Source organism: Triturus cristatus, chromosome 1_2 (genome assembly GCF_964204655.1).
Source record: "Triturus cristatus chromosome 1_2, aTriCri1.1, whole genome shotgun sequence".
NCBI lineage: Eukaryota > Metazoa > Chordata > Amphibia > Caudata > Salamandridae > Triturus > Triturus cristatus.
Window position 1 is genome coordinate 849,710,692 of NC_140580.1, and position 20,625 is coordinate 849,731,316.

General features: G+C 51.4%; 1 protein-coding gene across 6 annotated transcripts in view; it reads right to left on the reverse strand.

Annotated features, from left to right (window-relative positions):
• The window catches only part of SPEN (spen family transcriptional repressor), a 392,229-nt gene that overhangs the window by 53,478 nt on the left and 318,126 nt on the right, over positions 1-20,625 (reverse strand). For all 6 annotated transcript variants that reach the window (XM_085609027.1, XM_085609026.1, XM_085609025.1 and 3 more), the window contains 3 exons: positions 16,844-17,251; positions 2,090-2,284; positions 1,848-2,006 (listed from right to left, as the gene is read on the reverse strand). In XM_085609027.1, the coding sequence (XP_085465153.1) occupies positions 1,848-2,006; positions 2,090-2,284; positions 16,844-17,251 (762 nt within the window). The remainder of the gene's footprint in view (positions 1-1,847; positions 2,007-2,089; positions 2,285-16,843; positions 17,252-20,625) is intronic.

The following is a 20,625-nucleotide window of genomic DNA, read 5'->3' on the forward strand; positions in this document are numbered from 1 at the left end:
CATGGCTGTCTGTGTCATTCCCAATGTTACAGCAGAGGCTCAGTTTGTGAGCGAGCATTGGAAAGAAGATCCTCTGTGTGCCAACTGTGTGAAACCCTCTAGGTCACCTTGGTCCAAAGAGTGGCTTTTACTGGGAGCCATGGAGACGTTTGATCTCCTAAGTCAGAGTTGTAGAAGGATACATGTTCAGGACTCCGCCCCCCTATGAGTTTTGGAGTACCCGAGGTCCAAAACCTTTCCCCTTGTAAGTGGGTTTCTTCAAATTCTTTTATGCCCTGGCAAGTCAGTTACTCAGGAAAGTTTTGGCACTGAATTCTTAGTGTGCCCACCAACTCTCCTTGGTGCCAGTTAGTGTTCTTGCACTAGAACGTTTTTCAATGCAAGCAGGTGGCCTCAAAATAGTCTCTTGGCAATTTAAGATTGCAGACCTAATGTGAATGGGACCAAGGAAATTTGCTATTGCAATTTGGGCAAAACCCTTCCTCCATTCTAAACATGCTAATAAAGACCACCCAAAATATTGAAATTTTGCGATCTGGTAAGAAAAAAAAAACAATTCTATGTTTTTGCGAAAATTGGGAAATATAATCCTGCTCACTGGCTCATTGCTACTACTGAGACAGTAAACGGAAGGCTAGCAATAGGCCAGCCTGCTTTGTAAATGCACAAAGCTCTCTACAGTGCAATTACCTAGCACCCTGCCCCAAACATTTGAATGAATGAATGAATGGAAGATTTATATAGCGCATAGTTACCCTTGTGCGCCTCCTGGGAAATCTGGGTCTCACTCCTATCCCTCCATGCCTCTCCTTATCCTCCGCTGGCCACCTCCCTCTGCTGCCCCCTGTCACTGCTCACCTTCCCCTATGTGTCCTCTGTCCAACACCCCCCTGCTGCCCCATGACTCCATTAACCCATCTGCCACACCGCATCTGTCCCTCCCAAACACCTCTCCCTCCCCAGAGACTCTTCTGCCCCCACAAACCCTTCTTCACTGCGCACTGCAGGAAAAGCCTGTTGGACGATGTCCGAGAGAGTAGATGTTTCATTTTGCAACCTGAACTCTGCGGCACCATACATCCTCCAAATCAAGGCACTGTGCTGAAGACTCTGCAAGGTTACAGAATGGGACACAGCAGTATTCAGCAACGACAGAGCATAGGCTGGGCAGTATTTTTCTGACAGGTACATTGTCTGCATAAATACTGCAAATGCTGAGGTTCTGGCACCAAATCAAGGCAACCGAAGCCGGAAAACACTAGGGGACATCGCTTATATGACCTGGCCCCAGTCTCCTTTTAATCTAGCACCTTAACAGTAAGCAGATGTCCAATCCGCACGTTGAAATCTTCAATGACTTTCTGTCGCGTGTAGGAGCTTAATCGAGGTAGAAAAAATGGAGAAAACATCTTTTTAGCACAACTGGTCCGGGGCACTATCAGATACGTCCAAACCCAATGAAGTAAAAACTTTAAGGTGGAGTTTTTGTCTCGGTGCATTGGGGGTTTTGGGAAGGGATGAAGAGTAATCTCAAAACAGAAAACTTTAATTTGAGGAAAAGCAACTTGCAACTTCAGAGCCAAACAAAGAAAAGCGTAAGGCATGTGTTCTTTAGTAGTACCAGCTCTTGAAACAGTTCTTTAGAATGAAGGAAAGCAGCACAGTTTTATCCAATTTTAAGATTCAAATAAATGAAAGAAAACCAAAATTACAAGATATCCTCTCAAGTGAACTATGTGGGCACATTCTAGCCAAATGGACCAAGTACTTTGAGAGCGAGACACTAACTGTTGATAATCAATTTGTGAATTCATGCCACACTTCACATACACACACTTGGCACATACCTGATTTGAGCCAGGGTTGGGGACATTAATAATGCCCGCTGCCTGCTTAGCTTGTAGATAGCTAATAAATGCAGCCTTGAGTGACTCTGTTTGATTCACCACATCTTCCTGATCTAGTCCACAAGGCATCGCTAATAAGAGGCAGTAATCACTCTCCACCTGCAGAAGAAGATGACAATTAGAATTTATGTACAAAAAAAAGTTTACTTTACACTACCAGAAAAGAGGTAAATCATAATTACCGTCATCCTGCGTGCTACACCTTCCAGCTGCGAGGCCTCCAGTCTCATCCGCTGGGCAATTCTCAAAGGAGGACCTCCCTCTGGAGCTGGCAATGATCGGTGGGCAAGAACATTGTTCCCAGAGACAAAGTGAAGCTGTACTGCAGCTGTGTCGTTCTTCAGGGCCAGGAGACCCTGCCACACAATTGGATATTTCTAAAAATTAATAAAATAATTATCTAGGAGTCCAATACAACAACGCTTGTGCAAATATATTAATAGTACAGAGTTCTTTGAACTCAACTGAAAGTCTTAAAAGCCTCATTTCAATAGAATGCATAGATCGGAAAGGTATTATTTTACATGTTATTCTACGCATGTTTATATTTTACTTTTACAAGTTATCCTTGATAAAGTTCAAAGTAGTAGTATATTTGGGATTTTTAGAGTAAGATGCTTGGAATAACACTAGTATACATGATAAGGTGGAGGTTAAAATGTAAACCTTAGCAAACACAGGCGTTAACACTATTAGGCCCACAATTGCCTCCTAACTTATCACTAGCGCCACACAATATTACTTAGTGCAGGTACAGATGAACAAGATGCTGCTGCTGCACAGACATCTGCCAGTGAAACAATGCCAACTAATACAAATAACGTAAACTTCCTTCTCTTCCAGGGGATCATCAATAGTCAAGTACAGAATTCTCCCACACACGCGGGAGTTCCCGGAGCACTTTGAAATATATGTAAATGTCCAGTATTTGTAAAGTGCAAACAATTACCCGAGGGTGTCAAGGCGCTGGGGGATATCGGTAAGATTAAGCGAGCTATTGCCCAGAGTCACATGGTGCTGGGCTGATCTGCCGCCGGTGCCAGGGATCGAACTGTGAGCCCCTGGGTTCCGGAGTCAGTCGCCCTGGCTGCTGCGCCACACCTCTTCCTCATGCAGGCATGCTTGTGAGCGCGCATATCCATTGACTGACAGGATTTTATATATTTATATTTAGGTGACATGGCTAAGTTTTTTTTTTTTGCTTCATTAAAAAAATTATTTTCCAATTGTAAATAAAAAACATATCAAAATAAATATCTGTCACAAACCTCTCCTTAAAAATGGAAGAAACCGAAGGAAACGGGCCCATTGTAAAACCTAGGCTATACAGCCAGAATTAAACTGACACTGTGCCTGTAAGGGCTCCACTCTTGCTCCAGTGTCCCATCATGTGCCAGGAGTGACTTAAATCAGTTCATTTTTCCGGTTCCTGTCAGCAGGATCCTGGAGCAGAGCTCAGCCTTTTTTTATTTGGTTTAAAAATCACTTTGCAGGCTGAGTGTTTTGGTGCAGAACAAAGTGAAGAGTCGACATTGCAAGGTAATCCACCCTTCTAGCTGGGTGCCTATAACAGTGGTGAGGGTACAGGTGCATGAGCCCTGTACTCCTATAGCGTCTAAGTCAATTCTTAGACACTAAGTGCAGTAATGCCATAAAGAGTATATGGTGCTCGGAGTTTGGCATTACGAACTTCACCGCACCATAATGGCTTTACTGAAAACTGGTAAGTTTGGTATCAAACTTCTCAGCACTTTAAACCCACACTGATGTCAGTGTGGGATTTAATGAAAAATGCACTCAGAGGGCATCTTAGAGATGCCCCCTGAAAAACTACCCAAGTCTAGTGTCCTGGCTGAGTGGCTGTTCGCCAGCTGCCACCATCAGACATGTTTCTGGACCCCTGGGGGTTGAGAGTCTGCCGCTCTCGGGATCCTGAAACAAAGCACATCCTGGGACGAGGTGCCAAGCCTCCTCCCCCAGGATGGGCAGGCTCCACAAAGGGGAAGCATCATAGGCTTGCCGCCTTTGTGAGCTATCAAAACAATTTGCTGTTCCAAGCAACTTGCCCCCACCAGTTCTGACCCCCACTTTGGGAGGGCGAATAGGCGGCGTTGGACCCGGCCTCGTGGCGTGGCCCATTCCGACCAGTAGCAACATCACACCTGATGCCCCACCCCGTAGTAACACCACACCTGACCCCCCCCACAGAACCCGGGGCTACCCCCGTCCTTCCCTCCATCTTCCCGACACCGGGCCCCCTCCCTACTCCATCGGCCTCGGGTCCTCCAGTGACCAAGCCCTGCACCCCAGATGGCCGCCCCCGACCCCAGCACAACCCCGGCCTAGTCGCGCCATGCTGGCTGGGGGGAGAAAGAGCTCCCGGTGAGCAAGAGAGGGAGGAGCAGTTTCACTCACACATCTGGCCTCCTCTCAAGAGGTGGTTTTGATCGCCCTCCGGCCACCCTGAGGGCTGGCTGGATCCCGACACCGCCTTGAAAGGATCAAAGGACCGCGTGGCAGGAACCCCCAACAAACGACCCCCAGGGCTAAGACCCCTGCCCGTGAGGACTCCGGACATCAAAGGGGAGTCGACCTATAACAAGGTGCGCTCTGGGACGATCGGCAGATTGAACCTGGAACGAAGAGATCCCTGCTGACGTGGTCACGGCTAAAGGAACATCACCACAAGATCCGACGGAACTCTTGGAACCTCGGTGAGCCCTGCAGACAGCGTTGCGGCTCCTCTGGCAGAGACGGACTTCTGCCTGAACCAACCGAGCCCTGCAGACAGCGTCGCGGCTCCTCCTGGCAGAGACGGACTTCTGCCTGATTCATCATAGCCCTGCTGACGCCGTCGCGGCTCCCCTCGCAACCTTGAGAATTCGAGCCCGGCAGACTTGGTCACACTCAAGTACTATCCTGGTCTGGCTAAGACCGTCCCTTATCCCCCGGCTCGAGGATTGAGAGCCGTCCGCCGGATACGCACCTGCATTGACCCTAATCCTAAGACTGTCCCGCTACCCCTACCGAGACTCTATGAGCCCTTGCTCTACTTGTACAGACGAATCTGTGGATCATAAAGGACCCGATATTCTAGATAAAGAATACGTGCTTCAGAATCTACGGTGTGGTGTCTCTGTGTTGCATGGCATTAAATCAGCGTGTACGATCCTAGATAGGAGACCCAGCCCTGAGGGGGTCTCCCGCCAGTGCTCGGCTACATCTCCCGGGGAGGGTGAGTCGCATGGCGGTCAGGCGCACACTCTGTCCTTTCCTGAGGCTGGCCCTTCTAACATTGGTGGCAGGCGACGGGATCCGAGTCCGCAATCTAGAGTTCGTACAGTGAACGGCTGACGCACTACCGAACAAAAACGGCAGAAGAAACCACCATGAGCACCATTGAAACTGATGCGAGTGCTACGTTTTGTGTAAAGCGGTTAGGTGAATACACACACAAGGAGCTGAAACAATTTTGCAGACACCGGAAGATTGCTACCACTGGTCTAAACACCAAGGAAGACATGCAAGAAGCCCTGGAAGCCTGGGTAGAGTCCAGAGCCTCCCTTCCCCGACTGGTAGAAATCGGTGAAGAGATAGAGCAGCCGGACGAGCTCAGGAACTTCCCGAGAACAAGCAATAAACCCCAGGCACAAAGCAACGCCGCGAACGGGGGACGGTCCCCGGAAGACTTCACAGACAGGGAAAGGGACCGAAGTCATGAACTAGAAATGGCCAAATTGAAAATAGAAGGCGAGATAAGGCTAGCCGAAAAGAAGCTAGCGGTGGAACAACTCCGAGTACAAGGAGAGCTAGAAGAAAAGAAGCTGCAACGGGAGCACGAGGAAAAAAAACTTCAGCTGGAGCACGAGCGCAGCTTGAAAGAGATAGAACTCCGAGCAAAGAGAGAAGGAGCTCGACCCCCGGGGGGCCCAGAACCAGCCCCCCTGGTAGAGCCGAAAGTCCACATCCCCAAGGATGTGGTCAAAGAGTACTATCGAAATGATGACATCCAGCAGTGGTTCAAGGCCTACCAGGTAGCCATGACTCCCACCGCGTCCCACAGAAGGACTGGGGGGCCGGGTTGTGGGGTCGATTCCTGAGCGAAGGACGGGACACCCTCCTCGACCTACCGGCCTCTGCGCAAACCTGAAGGAGGCCCTCCTCACGAAATACAGCCTCTCCCCCGAAATGTATCGCCAGCGGTTCCAGGACTGCCGAAAGATCCCAGGCACCACCTGGGTGGAATACGTAAACTTTTACAGCCGAGCGCTGGAAGGGTGGATCAAGGGCAGCAAGGTAACCACCTTCGAAGAACTGACCGACCTCATTGCCTGGGAACACTTGTCCACAAATTGTTTTGTAGAACTACGACAGCACCTGCTAGACAGCAAGCTCGCAGACCCGAGGAAGCTGGCCGTCAAAGCAGATCGCTGGGTTCACACCCGGGTCCCCCGGAGCCCCGTAGGAGACTACCCCCGCAGCCATCAAGGACCTCCCCGTCAGAGAGGGGGGGGGGAAATCAAGGGAAACGGAGGGAGTTCCCATCCGGGCCCCTGCGGAGCCCCCCGAGAAACCCATCCCCGGGCTTCCCAGCTCCTCCGCCAGGCAGTACCGGCCCCCCGGGTAGACAAGGGCCCCGGGTGAATATCACATGTTTCCGCTGTCAACGGCTCGGGCATTACGCCAGTGACCCTCAGGGCCCCATGGCCCAGAAACCCCCCACGACAGCTCCCCCAGCCCGACACATGGCCACCGTAACCCTAGGGGAGGAGTTTGAGGAGCCCGAGGGATGGGAACCTGCAGCCATGGCCCTAGTATCTCTAGGAGATCGAGATATGATTCCCGGAGCACCCCTACCCGCAAACACCAAAAAGTACCGCCAGCTCGTAACGGTTAACGGCCACCCGGTGGAGGCCCTTTGTGACACCGGGGCGAGCATCACTGGTGTCCTCAGCCACTTAGTCCAGGCGGACCAGATCATCCCCAATGTCTTTTGCCCTGTGATAGCTTCCGACAACACAGAGTTTGTGTAAGGTGGCCTAGGTACCATTCGAATGGGGGGGGGGGGGGAGAGGGTGAAAGGAACATTGCGGGTGGCTGTCCGAACCGCACAACCTGTAGACTGCCTCCTGGGAAACGACCTGGAAAGTTCCCCCTGGAGACAGGTCGAGCGCAAGACCCACCTCGGGATGATGGGTCTACCAGAATGGGTGTGCACAACCACCCGCTCCATGGCTGCCCGACTACCCCCCCGCGGGGGAGTCGAGGACGAAGCCCCCAGCACCCCTTCTGATGACGAAACCGGGGGTGACCCCGTTGAGCCTCACGACCTATCCCCAGGAGGAGAGCCCCTCGCCGACGACTGGGCCGTCCATCTCGAAACCGCGCAGATCACGGAGTTAGGGGATCTGCCCGAGTTGGCCCAGTTGCGCCACGAAGGAGGCCCCTCCCGAGAGGAATTCTGCCAAGAACAAGCGACCTGCCCTTCCCCGGTCGGACCCGGGCAGCAGGTCGAAGCCCAAGCCGCGGGCGACCAATCGGGAACCCACTTACTATATTGGGAGAATGACCTCCTGAACAGCGGTCTGCCGAGCAAGGGTCAGGCCGGGTGCTGGTAGTACCCCTACGCTTTCGGAACTTCCTCCTGGGCTTGGCCCATGATGTACCCCTGGCAGGCCACTTGGGCCAGGACAAGACCTACCACCGCTTAGTAACGCGCTTTTATTGGCCGAAAATGCGAGCCCACATAGAGGCCCACTGCAAGTCCTGCCCCACGTGCCAGGCCAGAGGTAAAAACGGAGGGAAGCGCAAGGCTCCCCTACAACCCTTCCCAGTCGTTAGTACCCCCTTCGAGCGGGTCGGAATTGACATCGTGGTGCCCCTGGACCCAAAGACCGCCCAGGGTCACCGCTTTATCCTCGTCCTAGTGGACCATGCCACACGATACCCGGAGGCCATCCCCCTCCGCACCGTCACGGCCCCCGTGGTAGGCCGGGCATTAATGGGGATCTTCTCCCGGGTAGGGTTCCCCCGAGAGGTCGTGAGCGACCGAGGCACCAATTTTATCTTGAAATATATGAGATCCTTGTGGCAACAATGTGGAGTAGTGAATTTATATGATACCCCTTACCATCCCCAAGGCAATGCCCAAGTGGAACGGTTTAACCGGACTCTGAAGGGGATGATCATGGGTCTCGAGGAGCCCCTGCGGCGTAAGTAGGACGTCCTTCTCCCCTGCCTCCTGTTCGCCTACCGGGAGGTCCCCCAGAAGTCCTAGGGATTCAGCCCGTTTGAGTTACTATATGGGCATCCCGTCAGAGGTCCCCTGAGCTTGGTCAAAGAGGGATGGGAAACAGCACCCCGGGACCCACCTCAGGATGTGTTCCGGTACCTTTTGACGCTCCGAAACCAGACCTGGAAGTTCCGAGCGCTGGCCGAGGCCAACCTCGAGGCGAGCCAGGAAGAAATGAAGCGCTGGTACGACCAGAATGCCACTCTGGTCGAGTTCCAGCCAGGCCAGCAGGTCTGGGTGATGGCCCCAGTGAAGCCTTGCGCCCTCCAAGACAAATGGACCAGGCCCTTCAAAGTGGTAGAACGAAAAAGTCAGGTGACCTACGTGGTGGACGTCCAGTCCCCACGGAACCCCCTTCGGGTCCTCTACGTGAACCGCCTCAAGCCTCACTTCGTGCGGACAGAGTTGAGTTTACTCCTGGCCACAGACGACGGGGCGGAAGAGGAAACTGAGCCTCTCCCTGACCTCCTGCGAGCCAAAGAAAAGGATGGCTCCGTGGAGAGAGTGAACCTCTCCCCCACCCTCACACCCCAACAACACGAGGACTGCCGCCAGCTCTTGGGACAGTTCTCCGACCTGTTCTCTCTTGTCCCCAAGGTCACCGACTGGTGTGTCCACGATGTGGACACCGGAGACAGCCCACCGGTACGGCACCGAGCCTACCGCGTCCCCGACCAAGTCCAGGCCTGCATCCAGGCGGAGGTCTCGAAGATGTTATCTCTAGGGGTGATCGAGCCCACAGACAGTCCCTGGGCCAGCCCGGTGGTACTAGTCCCGAAAGCAGCTGCCCCGGGGGTTGCCCCCGAACTACGGTTCTGCGTGGACTACCGGGGGCTCAACGCGGTCACCCGGGCCGAAGCTCACCCTATCCCCCCCCGCAGATGAGCTTATTGACCGCCTTGGGTCTGCTCAGTTTCTCAGCACCTTCGATTTGACCTGCGGATACTGGCAAATTGCGCTCACCGAAGGAGCCAAAGAGCGGTCCGCCTTCTCCACCCCGGATGGGCACTATCGCTTCAGAGTGATGCTGTAGGAGAGTGGCATCGACTGCATAGTTGCCCCCAACTTTTTGCTGATGTTTTGACTGTTTTTATGACTTTAGCCAGGCTGTGGCCCTGCTATCCAGGACCCCAGCCTATCTGCTTCCTCTGGTAAACTATGTGAGTACCCTAGGTACCAACCAATTGGATGCTGGGCATGCCCTACCAGTCCCTTGTAGATGGTACCCTAGGTACCCAGGGCATGGGTCCCCCAGTAGGCCTACCAGGGCTGCAGCACTTATTGTGCCACCCTGGGACAGCCACCCAAACTGACACCACCAGGCCACTACTGTAGCCTGGGTAAGGTGGTGCTAGCACCCCTTACAGGGATGTAGGTACCCTATGTCCCATACCATACAACACATATACTCTCATAGGTCACCCCTATGGCAGGCCCTGGTAATCCTACAGGGCTGGGTGCTGAGGTATGTGTGAGGGGGGGACCCCTACGTGAGTAGGACCTCTCTGCAACCTTCGTAAAATCGTTACTGGGTTGTTTGTAGTGTAGCCATACCATATACTCTTAACCGCATTATAAGTTATTGCGTCATCGCTGTAACTTAGGAATGGCTACACAGAACCATATCGTGTTTGGTGTCAAACATGAAGGAATCATACCCCCAGTCCAGCCATGGGCATGGGGGCACGATTCCCCCTTGCTAGGAGGGTGATATGGGAAAAGCGGTAGAATTTGGACACCAATTTAAAAGTGCACATGTACCACAAAATGGCTACTGTTCGCCACCTACACGACTGGCTGGCTGTTGCTGGGGAAAACCCCAGCCTCGCCATCTGGACAATAGGGCTCCTGTGGCAGGGAGGTGCCAGCACCTCCCCAGACAGGATATGTGGATTGGAACAGGGTGGGTGCACCAAATGTCCTTTCAGAGTTGCACGTAGGCAGCTGCAGAGCCCCAATTCTGCATACACCGCCTGGAACCGGTTCAGGGGCGTCCTGCCCCTCGCCCAGGCGGGAAACACACAAAGGGGAGTGGGTGTAGCCACCCTTTCCCGCCTCTACTCTGATTGGTAGGCTCTCTTTTGGACCATCCCCTAATCTTGGGGATATATGGGAATAACTTTGCCCTAGAGCCTTAGATTCGTACAGGACTTCACAGAACTGACCTTCGACGAGCTGCTGCCCAGCTGACTGAAGAAATCTCCCTTGGGATAAAGGAGTTATCCCCCTGCTTGGCAGGCACCTAAAAGACTACAAGATACCCGGTTGGAACTTCGTTGCTCTCACGACCTTCGACGCCTTCCAGCAACCTCGAGGTGGGTCTCCAGTGCCTCCCAGCGTCCTGTGAGTGTGCCCAGCAAGTCTGAGCACCCTGGACCACGTGGGTGTCTAGATCCCCGCATACCCCGAGACACCGGCCACCTCTTGTCCAGCACACGACCCCGACCAGTGGGGAAGTTGTGCTTTGGCCCATTCTTGAGCCAACCATCAAGCAGCATTTGTGCAGACTCTCCGCTCCCTGGCCCGCTCCGGTGGCCCGTGGGAGCCCTTTTACGCACTCCATTTTGCTGCCTTCCGCGGTCCCTTGTCTCTCGACTTGTGGGCCCTGACGGAGGACAATCTTTTTTTCCAAGAGTTCCCCTGGTTGCTCCAGGCCTGCTCTACGCTCCCTGCAAAGGAGAGCACCCTCAGACCTCGTGGGTCTGCACCAGCAGCTGCTTTGTTCATCTTGCGTGGGTTGCAGTTGCCAATGCTTAGTGGATCCAATCGGGACACTAACACCGCAGCGACCCTCAGCCGACGTGGGACAGTCGCCCTCCAGAAGCTGGCCTTCCTTGAAGCCTCCCGGAGCACGTGACTGCAGAGCCCAGCTGTACCTTCCACACCTGAAGCACCCGACATCCACGAGTTCCTTCCTGTGAGCTCCCTGGTCACTGTGCTGTGACCCAGACTCTGTCCCCTCTGCTTTCAGGTTCACCTTTGTCTTTTCTTCAACTTTAATCTTCACGACTTCAACGACACTTCCAGCTAGCAGCAGTTTGGACTCCTTTTCCATAGAAAATCAGCCCGCGACCCGACACCAGAATCGACCTATGCACCCGGCTTCCCTGGGGCAGGTAACAGTGGTACTTCGGTACTTCCGTGGTGGTGGGCTCTCCAAAGCCTTAAGTCTCAAGCCTTAACTTTGTACTGTTGTTAGAAGTGTCCTTAAACCTTAATTATTCAACCGCGACATTCTCCATAGGCTAACATTGCGATCCCGATAGCAACTTCTCGCACTGCACCCGCCTCCCGTAGGTCCCCTTCCTCTTAACTGTGGGTGGATTCTTAAGGGGCCAGCGATCCTGAATGCCCTAGGCATTGCCTGTAGAATTGTCGTGGTTCTTATACCACTATTTTAGTATATGGTTTGGTCCCCCCCTGGGGCCCATTGATTTCTGTGCTATTTATTGTGTTTATAAATGCTTGTTTGAAGTGTAACTTTGCCACTAGCCACATAAAGTGACTGTGGGATTCTGTCTAGAATAAATACATATATTTTATATATATACCTGTGTGGGCTACTCTTTCATTTGGTTATTCAAGAGGTTATTATGGTAAAACAATAAGCTTAACACTCCTTCAAGACTTAGCCTGAAGGCTGCTCTCCACAGCTACCACTAGGATAGCTTTCTTTAAAGGTTGTCTTAAACCTATCATCAATAGGAGTCGAATTGGACTGGTGCAAGGTGTCCCTATAACTAGGAACAGCATATGCCAGGCCAACTTCTCACAGATGCCCTTCGGGATGAAAAATGCCCCGGCCACCTTTCAGAGACTGGTGAATAGAGTCCTGGCCGGGCTGGAAGACTTCAGCGCCGCCTATCTGGACGATATTGCGATATTCAGTTCCGATTGGGGTGAGCACCTCCGGAGGGTCCTGAGGGCCCTGCGCCAAGCCGGCCTCACAGTGAAAGCCAGCAAATGCCAGATTGGGCAAGGATCGGTGGTCTACCTGGGGCACCAGGTCGGGAGCGGGCAAGTCGCACCCCTCCAACCTAAGATTGACGCCATCCTGGCCTGGGAACCACCAACCACCCAAACCGAGGTCCGCGCCTTCCTGGGCCTCACTGGTAACTACCGGAGTTTCATCCAAAACTACGGCAGCCTCGTAGGACCCCCTCACTGAGCTCACGTCCAAAAGACAGCCTAAGAAGGTGCAGTGGACCCCTGCCTGCCAGGAGGCGTTCGACGCGCTAAAACGCGCCATGTGTACAGCCCCTGTGCTCCAAGCCCCCGATTACTCCAAGGAGTTTGTGGTACAAACTGATGCTTCCGAGCATTGCATTGGAGCCGTCCTATCCCAGCTCAATGAGAAGGGCCTGGATCAGCCCGTGGCCTTCATTAGCCGAAGGTTACTGCCCCAAGAGCAACGATGGAGCACCATTGAACGCGAGGCGTTCGCCGTAGTCTGGGCTCTTAAGAAACTGCGGCCCTACCTCTTCGGAACCCACTTCCGAGTCCAGACAGATCATCGACAGTTACGGTGGCTCATGCAGATGAGGGGGGAAAACCCCAAACTGCTACAATGGTCAATCTCCCTTCAGGGGGATGGACTTCACAGTAGAGCATCGCCCTCGCCCTGACCACGCCAACGCTGACTGCCTCTCCAGATTCTTCCGCCTCAGCGAAGAGAACCCCCAAGAGGATGGGTAGTTCTCTTCGGCCTTCAGCTGGGGGGGGGGGGATGGGGGACGCATGTTGGACCCGGCTTCGTGGCGTGGCCCATTCCGACCCGTAGCAACATCACACCTGATCCCTCCACCCCGTAGTAACACCACACCTGACCCCCCCCCCCACAGAACCCGGGGCTACCCCCGTCCTTCCCTCCATCTTCCCGACACTGGGCCCCCTCCCTACTCCATCGGCCTCACGTCCTCCAGTGACCAGGCCCTGCACCCCAGATGGCCGCCCCCGACCCCAGCACAACCCCGGCCTAGTCGCGCAATGCCGGCTGGGGGGAGAAAGAGCTCCCGGTGAGCAAGAGAGAGAGGAGCAGTTTCACTCACACCTCTGGCCTCCTCTCAAGATATGGTTTTGATCGCCCTCCGGCCACCCTGAGGGCTGGCTCCACGCCTGCTGCGTGTCTGGGATCCCTCCCGACACCGCCTTGAAAGGTTCAAAGGACCGTGGCAGGAACCCCCAACAAACGACCCCCAGGGCTAAGACCCCTGTCCGTGAGGACTCCGGACATCAAAGGGGAGTCGACCTATAACAAGGGGCGCTCTGGGACGATCGGCAGATTGAACCTGGAACGAAGAGAGCCCTGCTGATAGGGTCGCGGCTAAAGGAACATCATCACAAGATCCGACGGAACTCTTGGAACCTCGGTGAGCCCTGCAGACAGCGTCGCGGCTCCACCTGGCAGAGACGGACTTCTGCCTAAGTCATCTGAGCCCTGCAGACAGCATCGCGGCTCTCCCTGGCAGAGACGGACTTCTGCCTGAACCAACTGAGCCCTGCTGACGCCGTCGCGGCTCCCCTCGCAACCTTGAGAATTCGAGCCCGGCAGACTTGGTCGCACTCAAGTACTATCCTGGTCCGGCTAAGACCGTCCCGTATCCCCCGGCTCGAGGATTGAGAGCCGTGCGCCGGATACGCACCTGCATTGACCCTAATCCTAAGACTGTCCTGCTACCCCTACCGAGACTCTATGAGCCCTTGCTCTACTTGTACAGACGAATCTGTGGATCATAAAGGTCCCGATATTCTAGATAAAGAATACGTGCTTCAGAATCTACGGTGTGGTGTCTCTGTGTTGCATGGTATTAAATCAGCGTGTATGATCCTAGATACGAGACCCAGCCCTGAGGGGGTCTCCCGCCAGTGCTCGGCTACAACTCCCAGGGAGGGTGAGTCGCAGGGCGGTCAGGCGCACACTTAGTCCTTTCCTGAGGCTGGCCCTTCGAACAGGCGGGAAAACCAAACTAGAAGAAGTGTGCCCACCTTTGCCAACCCGGTACAGCTGTTCGGTGCCCTAAGGTAGTAGTGGCCCGTGCGAAGACTTCAAGGTGATTAGAACCAGAGGGTCAACCATTTTGGATAGTTTATTGAGGCTGTGGCTGGGATGGATACGGCACTGTACTCCGTCTGTTTTGGTGAAAGGTCCTGAATTTCAAGTTCAGGTCCCGAACTGTAGCTATGCGTGAAGGAGGCTTCATCCGCTGCTAAAGCCTGTGCGTGAGCCTCATGTTGGTAACTCTACAGATCCAAAGTTGTACGGAGTGTCAGCGCGTCTGGACATTTTGAGGCGTATTCTTCGATCGGAAGGATTTACATGGTTTGCAGATGGGCTCCTGATGATCCGGGGAAAGGCACAAGTTACACACCAGGCGTTGGTCAGTGTGTGGAAAATTGGCATGGCAGGTGGGCAAAACCGAAAGGGTGTCCGTTTCATCACCAGAATGGCATGGTGTGGAGGAAACCTTGAGAAATAAGAATATGCCCTGAAGGGTGAAGGCTCTCTGGGCCTCGGTTGGCTGGAACGGGTCGCTAAGCGACAGACTTAAGCGAAGAATAACTGTGATTGATGACTATACCAACGGTAAAGGCCTATATTCTTCTTTGATGGAGCTGAAGAGTACCTCACTGAACCAGATGCCCCCCCCCCCCCCCCCCCAAAAAATAAACAATGGAGTCGAGGACCATGCGTATTCCATACATCACGACTCGAAAGATTTCTTCAAAGAACAACAACTTGCATACTTTCAAGCCCAAAACCAACACTAGATGACAGAATCATGCAAAGTATGTGTATCTACAGCTACACATGCCTCAAACATGTACTACCAGCGGGACTGAGGGAACCAGTCATGTGATGTATGAGAAGTCAGAAGGAAATGGTTGGAATTCCTTCTCCACTCTGGGAGTAACAAACCAGCTTTTTACAGGCTTCTTAAAGGTGACGTGCATATGTGTGAAAGGGGGTGGTGTGGGGGGTAGGGGGCAGGCTTAAGCATACTCTTTAACAGGAAGAAACTGGAGATGGAGGGCTGGCAGTCTTGTCTCTGAGCCTCTTCGGTGGTGCAGACTTGCAAGCGTCATCCGGTACTGCATGACCTGAAAGGCTAGTCTCTTTTTGGGAAAAGTAGCTTCAGTGCCCGAAGAGATTTTCCCGATGGAGGGATGGGTGATGTTTCATCTCTGATCAAGATCATCGTGGATCTTTGAAGAATGAGCCTGTGGGAGTCTTTGAAGTCGTCAGTGGAAGCTGGTCTCAGCACAAACAGTAGATTTGGTGATGAAGGAGGCAGGACGCTGACTGGCTTTGAAGTATGTTTCGCTATCTTGGCAACGACAGGATACTTTGAACTCTACTGTTGAAAGGGTTGGACCTCTCGGCTGAACCCAGTCCCAGCTTTGATGTCTTGCCTCCGTGCCAACCGGAGCCTGAAGGAAGCAGAGGACCTAGAGGTGGCAGTGATTTGTGCACTAGGCTTAATGCCAGACCGCTTTGGGGATGGTGCTCCGCCTTGGTGCGTGATGTATGCGCTTCGCCTTCAACTATACTCACAGCTTTCGAGTCGACTTGATGCGAGGGCTAGTGCTGACTGAAGTGAATTCAGCATCTTCATCACCCTCTTCTTCTGGTTCGGAGGAGAGCTGGAATCAATGACCTCTTGGCTGGGAATGGACACTTGGTGTCTTCTTCAGCTTTGAGGGGGGTCAGCTTTGCCAAAGATGTCCGGCGTATCTTCCATCGACCAAAGCATACTGATGTGCACCCAGGGTTTGTCCCTCCATTGGCGACTGCTCTTCTTGCACTTAAGGGCAAGCAGAAAGAACACCCGGTGCCATCATGATTATGGAGGAGACAGATTACAGACCTTGTGGAGGTCGGCCCAGGGGTATTTGTTGTGGAGAGAGCTTTTCCTTAACGGCATCCGTTCAATCACCCTCTACACCTCTTCATTCTCTGGAATCCATGATGCAAGACAAGTGGAGGCCTGAAGGGGTGAGGGTGCCCAGGGAATTGGGGACCTGTTCTTTGGTACAGTCTCCAAAGTGCTTTGAGAGAGCAGGAAAGGGACGGTTGTCAATATAGGAAACCTTCATGGTGACTGCAGCAGAGGATTTGATAGTGTGGCCCTGAATCAGGAAAATCGAAGATGTAGAATCTGGTAGCACCATTGGTACGCATCTGAACCAGATAGCAGAGGGGGAAAAAAAAAATCTAATAATGGAGTTGGTGCTCATGCACATCGCCAACTAAGAGATAAGTCAAACATACTCTAAGTTTCAAAAGACTTCCTTTAACAAAAACAAACATCCAAATCTAACACTAGATTGAAGGAGTATGCAGAGCGTGTGCATCTACAGCTACATATACTACAAACGTAATTTAGACCCAATCTTCTGGTTCAGACTTCTCTCATACAAAATTAAATTAAAATAATGCAGGGCAAGTGTCATATACAGCTCTAATGCCAATTCGCTCCATGTGGTTGCCCTGGGAGTACTCAATATAGCAATGCAGTCAACACTGAAAAAAGATAAATACTGGAGTGCTTTCAACTGTCTGCCTAGACTTACCTCAAGTAAGCATCAAGTATAATCTTTACCAAAAGAGGAATATGCTTGTTTGAGATAATGTACTCATGCTTACCGCCAGAAGCTCCATCATGTCCACTTGCTTTTGAGAAACAGCATGACCGGATGGGTCCTGTTTAAGAACAGAATGGTGTTCGGAGCGACACATTCCTGGTGGGGCACTGGGAAGAGAAGGATTTGCAACAAATAATGGCTGTTTTGGGCCTGCCTGAGTTTGGTGAATGGATGACAGGTCTTGCTTGATAGGTATAGCAACTGGTGAGGGGTATGATGTCTGAACCGCTTCCACCTGGCTCCGCTGAAGGTGCTGTATGTGCGGCTCCATCTGTCCTATGTGTCGGTTCACAGATTGGTGATGTGGCTGTTCTACTGCTGACTGGGCTCCTTTCAAGTCCTGAGATATCTGAGGTGTTTTACTGCGTACCGTCTGAGTACAGTGTGCGTGATCCCCTTCAGACAGACCCTGCATGATTGAAGGAGAAAGTAAGGTTATTCGTATGGTTGTGTTCATAATCAGTCAGCATGTCTACAATGACACCAGGGTCCTAAAACAATGACAAGTTCATCAAACAAACACACAAAGCATGCTACTCACTTTGAATAACATAATACAGAATACTATAATCTATTTTGCCTATTGCCCTGAATTACTGAGAGGCTGTTTTATTGGGAGCGGAGGACAACAGTCATCACTGAAAAATTTCTGAGGTGGGTACTATTACTTTGTACTGGTATACCAGGATCACCAGTGTTCGTGAACTCCAACTTGATAACGAAGCAGCAAAGAAATAGTTACTTACCTGAAGGAGTAGTTTTGCAGCTTGAAGAATTTTCTAGATTTCCATGCTGTGCATTATTTCACCATCTAGTAATTGAGTCCAGACCTCTCCTCTTCTACAGTGGCCCCTCTTTTGTTTTTGTTTTGTAAGTCTTGGGTGTCGACTGTCCTCATCATTTGGCACTCAGTATAACCTCTCCTGATGTCAGACGCCCTGCCCTCCTTGAAACGTTCCACGCGCGGTCACCATCTTAAGATTATTTCTCCCCCCCCCCCCACCATCATACATCTGTTTGATGTTCAATGGGCTTCCTCTTAGTTGTACTTTTTAAGGCACTTGTTTACTTGGTCAAAACTCAATTTCCTGGGGAGGAGAGCGGGCCGCATGTAAATCCAAAAATATTTTCAAGCTACGAAACTAAGCCTTCAGGTAAGTAACCATTTCGTTTTCCAGTGTGAATCTTTTCTTGATTTGCATGCTGTGAATCTGATTTCATAGTGGTTTCTTCACTGTGGTGGCTGGGCTGTAGATGAGGTTGAGCTTGTAAACAAACAGTACTCCCTGCCCTACTTTTGCTTTGCTGATCATCTGTACGTCAATACAGTAAGGCTTTGTGAATGTGTATACTGACGACCATGTAGCTGTCATAAATGTCGTTTATCATAGCTCCTTTCTTGTGTCTATTGCACTCTTGGTTTAGTCTCTTGCTATATGACGGGTCTATTGTGACACGTTTGAATTTTCTCAGTTAACCACCTTGCGATGGTGATCTCGGTGACTGGTTTCCCTTTATTGCTGTCTGTGAATGATACAAATAACCGATTCCCTTTCAGGATTGGCTTTGTTCTCTCCGTAGAATAAATATCATGGCGGGTGCCTAGAGTATGCAGTAATCCTTCTGCCAGAGTCTTTAGCTCTTTGAAAAAACGCGGTATTTGGATTATCTGATTTATGTGGAAATGGGATATGATCTTTGGTAGGAAGCGACAGTTGGTCCTCTTGACTACACGGTCCTTGTGTATTTGCATCAATGGCTCCTGTAGTGAGTGTCTGCAGTTTGCTTATTCTATTGAGTGATGTCATTGCAATTCGAAATTTACGGTGGCCTTGTGCAGTGGTTCACATGTGTCTTTCATTGTTTGTGTCACAACCAAGTTTACGTTCTGTGTAGGTGCACTCCTTAATGGGACTATTCTTTTGGCCCCCTTCCAGAAATCTTTAGATCACTGGTGTAGTGAAAAAGCTTTTTCCGGTTTAGCCCCTTGAGTAGGTCACTATTGCTTCTAGGTGTGCCTTTATTGACACATGTTAGCATGCTGTCTAGATGGTATGTAAGGCATCTGATAACTGTAGTGTCCTGTGCATTGTCCTTAAAAATGCCAGATCTCAGGCACCAAATTGTGCATCTCTCCTATTTAGCTGTGGAGCATTCCTTGTTGTCAGTCTACTTGCTTCCCTGAGGTCAACCATTGCTTTTGTTAGGAGTCCAAGCTGTCCGAACTCCACCTCAACAGGAGTCATGAATGGAAAGCAGGTCTTGGGACGCTGGTAGTCTCTGCACGTTTTTGTCTGAGAACCAGGTTTGTCTCGCCCACCGGGGGGGGCGATGAGCATCAAAGTCACCTGTGATTGTCTGCAGTTGTTGATCACTATTGGTACCAGTGGGATAGGGGCCGAAAGCAAATATCCCAGATCAATCTATCGACAGTGTCTGCGATACGCAGGTTTCTGGCTTTTTCTTTTTTGTTTTTTAAAAAAGGACCCTCACCCTAGTCTTGAATGCTCAGGAGCGTGGGTAAATACTGGCTCTTACTCTGTGACAGTAGCAATGACTGGTAAAACACATGACTGAGACTTCTCCTCCTCCAAGTGGACCTCATACTCGTCTGCTTCTCTCTTTATTATCTGGTTGTTCATGGAGATATCGTCTTGAGGCAAAGTCCTTGACGGATATGTAGTAATCGGCGGCCATTGGGCCTCGAGATCTTCTGAGCCTTCATTTTCCAGAAACAGGCCTTAGGACTCTGAATTCTCTTCCTCGTAGAATATCTCCTGCTCAGCTTCCTCCTGTGGCTCTTAAGTCATTGAAGGTTCTATTTTCCCCAGGTCATTCACCTTTTAGGTGTGTTGCATCAAAATCCTTTTTTTGGAAGATCGCAGACATTTTGGCCTTGAGACTTTTTTCAGTTTGGTAGCTTGCTCTTCGTAGTGGAGTGCAGCTGTCGGTCTCTTTCAGCACCGAGGCCTCAGATGCCAGTGTTTCGACTACCCACCTTCTTAGTTTTTTCTTGACTTTGGTCGTCCTTCGAAATCGGCGTCTTTCCAGCGGCTAGTCTGCCTGGGATGTTCTTGGTGTGGGCCCTGAGGGCTCTTTCAACATCTGCTTGCATATGGTTAGTAAAACCTTTGGCACCAAGGCAACTTTTGGGGCTCTAATGCCAGATGTTAGACACGCAAACACTGATTCTTTAGTGTTTCTTGGTCTTTCTTGTTTTGTCGCTAGACATCGATGACTTTATTTTTGATGTCTGAGCCCTCTCCCTCAACTCAGACGTTGCTGTCCTCCTTGCTACACAAACAGAGGTCTCCAAGGGACGGAGTTTCTTTCTGCCTCTGCGTGGCATAGTGTGCTTGCCTTGCCTTTTTCTTTTTGCTCAGTGTTTGGGCTTGAATTCTGCAGAAGCAGAAGGGTGGGATATCCATGTCACCCAGAGCAGGGGCCCTCTGTTCATATATTTTCCTGTCCTCCTACGCCGGTTAACCTTGTCCTCTTACTTCTCTGTTGAAAACAAGCTAGATTTCCCCCAAATCAGATCTCTTTCCGATTGCTTTATCGAGTTTTTTGTACCTTTGGAACTTCAAGTTTGCTTTCAACGAACCTTAGACGTGTTAGTCTGTCGAAGATTGGAGAGTCTTCAGCACAGCTTCCAGTCCCAACAGTGGAAAAAAGAATCTGAAGATGGTGACCATGCGTGATTTCCAGGGAATGGTGTCTGACGTCAGGAGAGGTTAGACTGAGCAACAAATGGTGACGACAGTTGAAACACAAAACAAAACC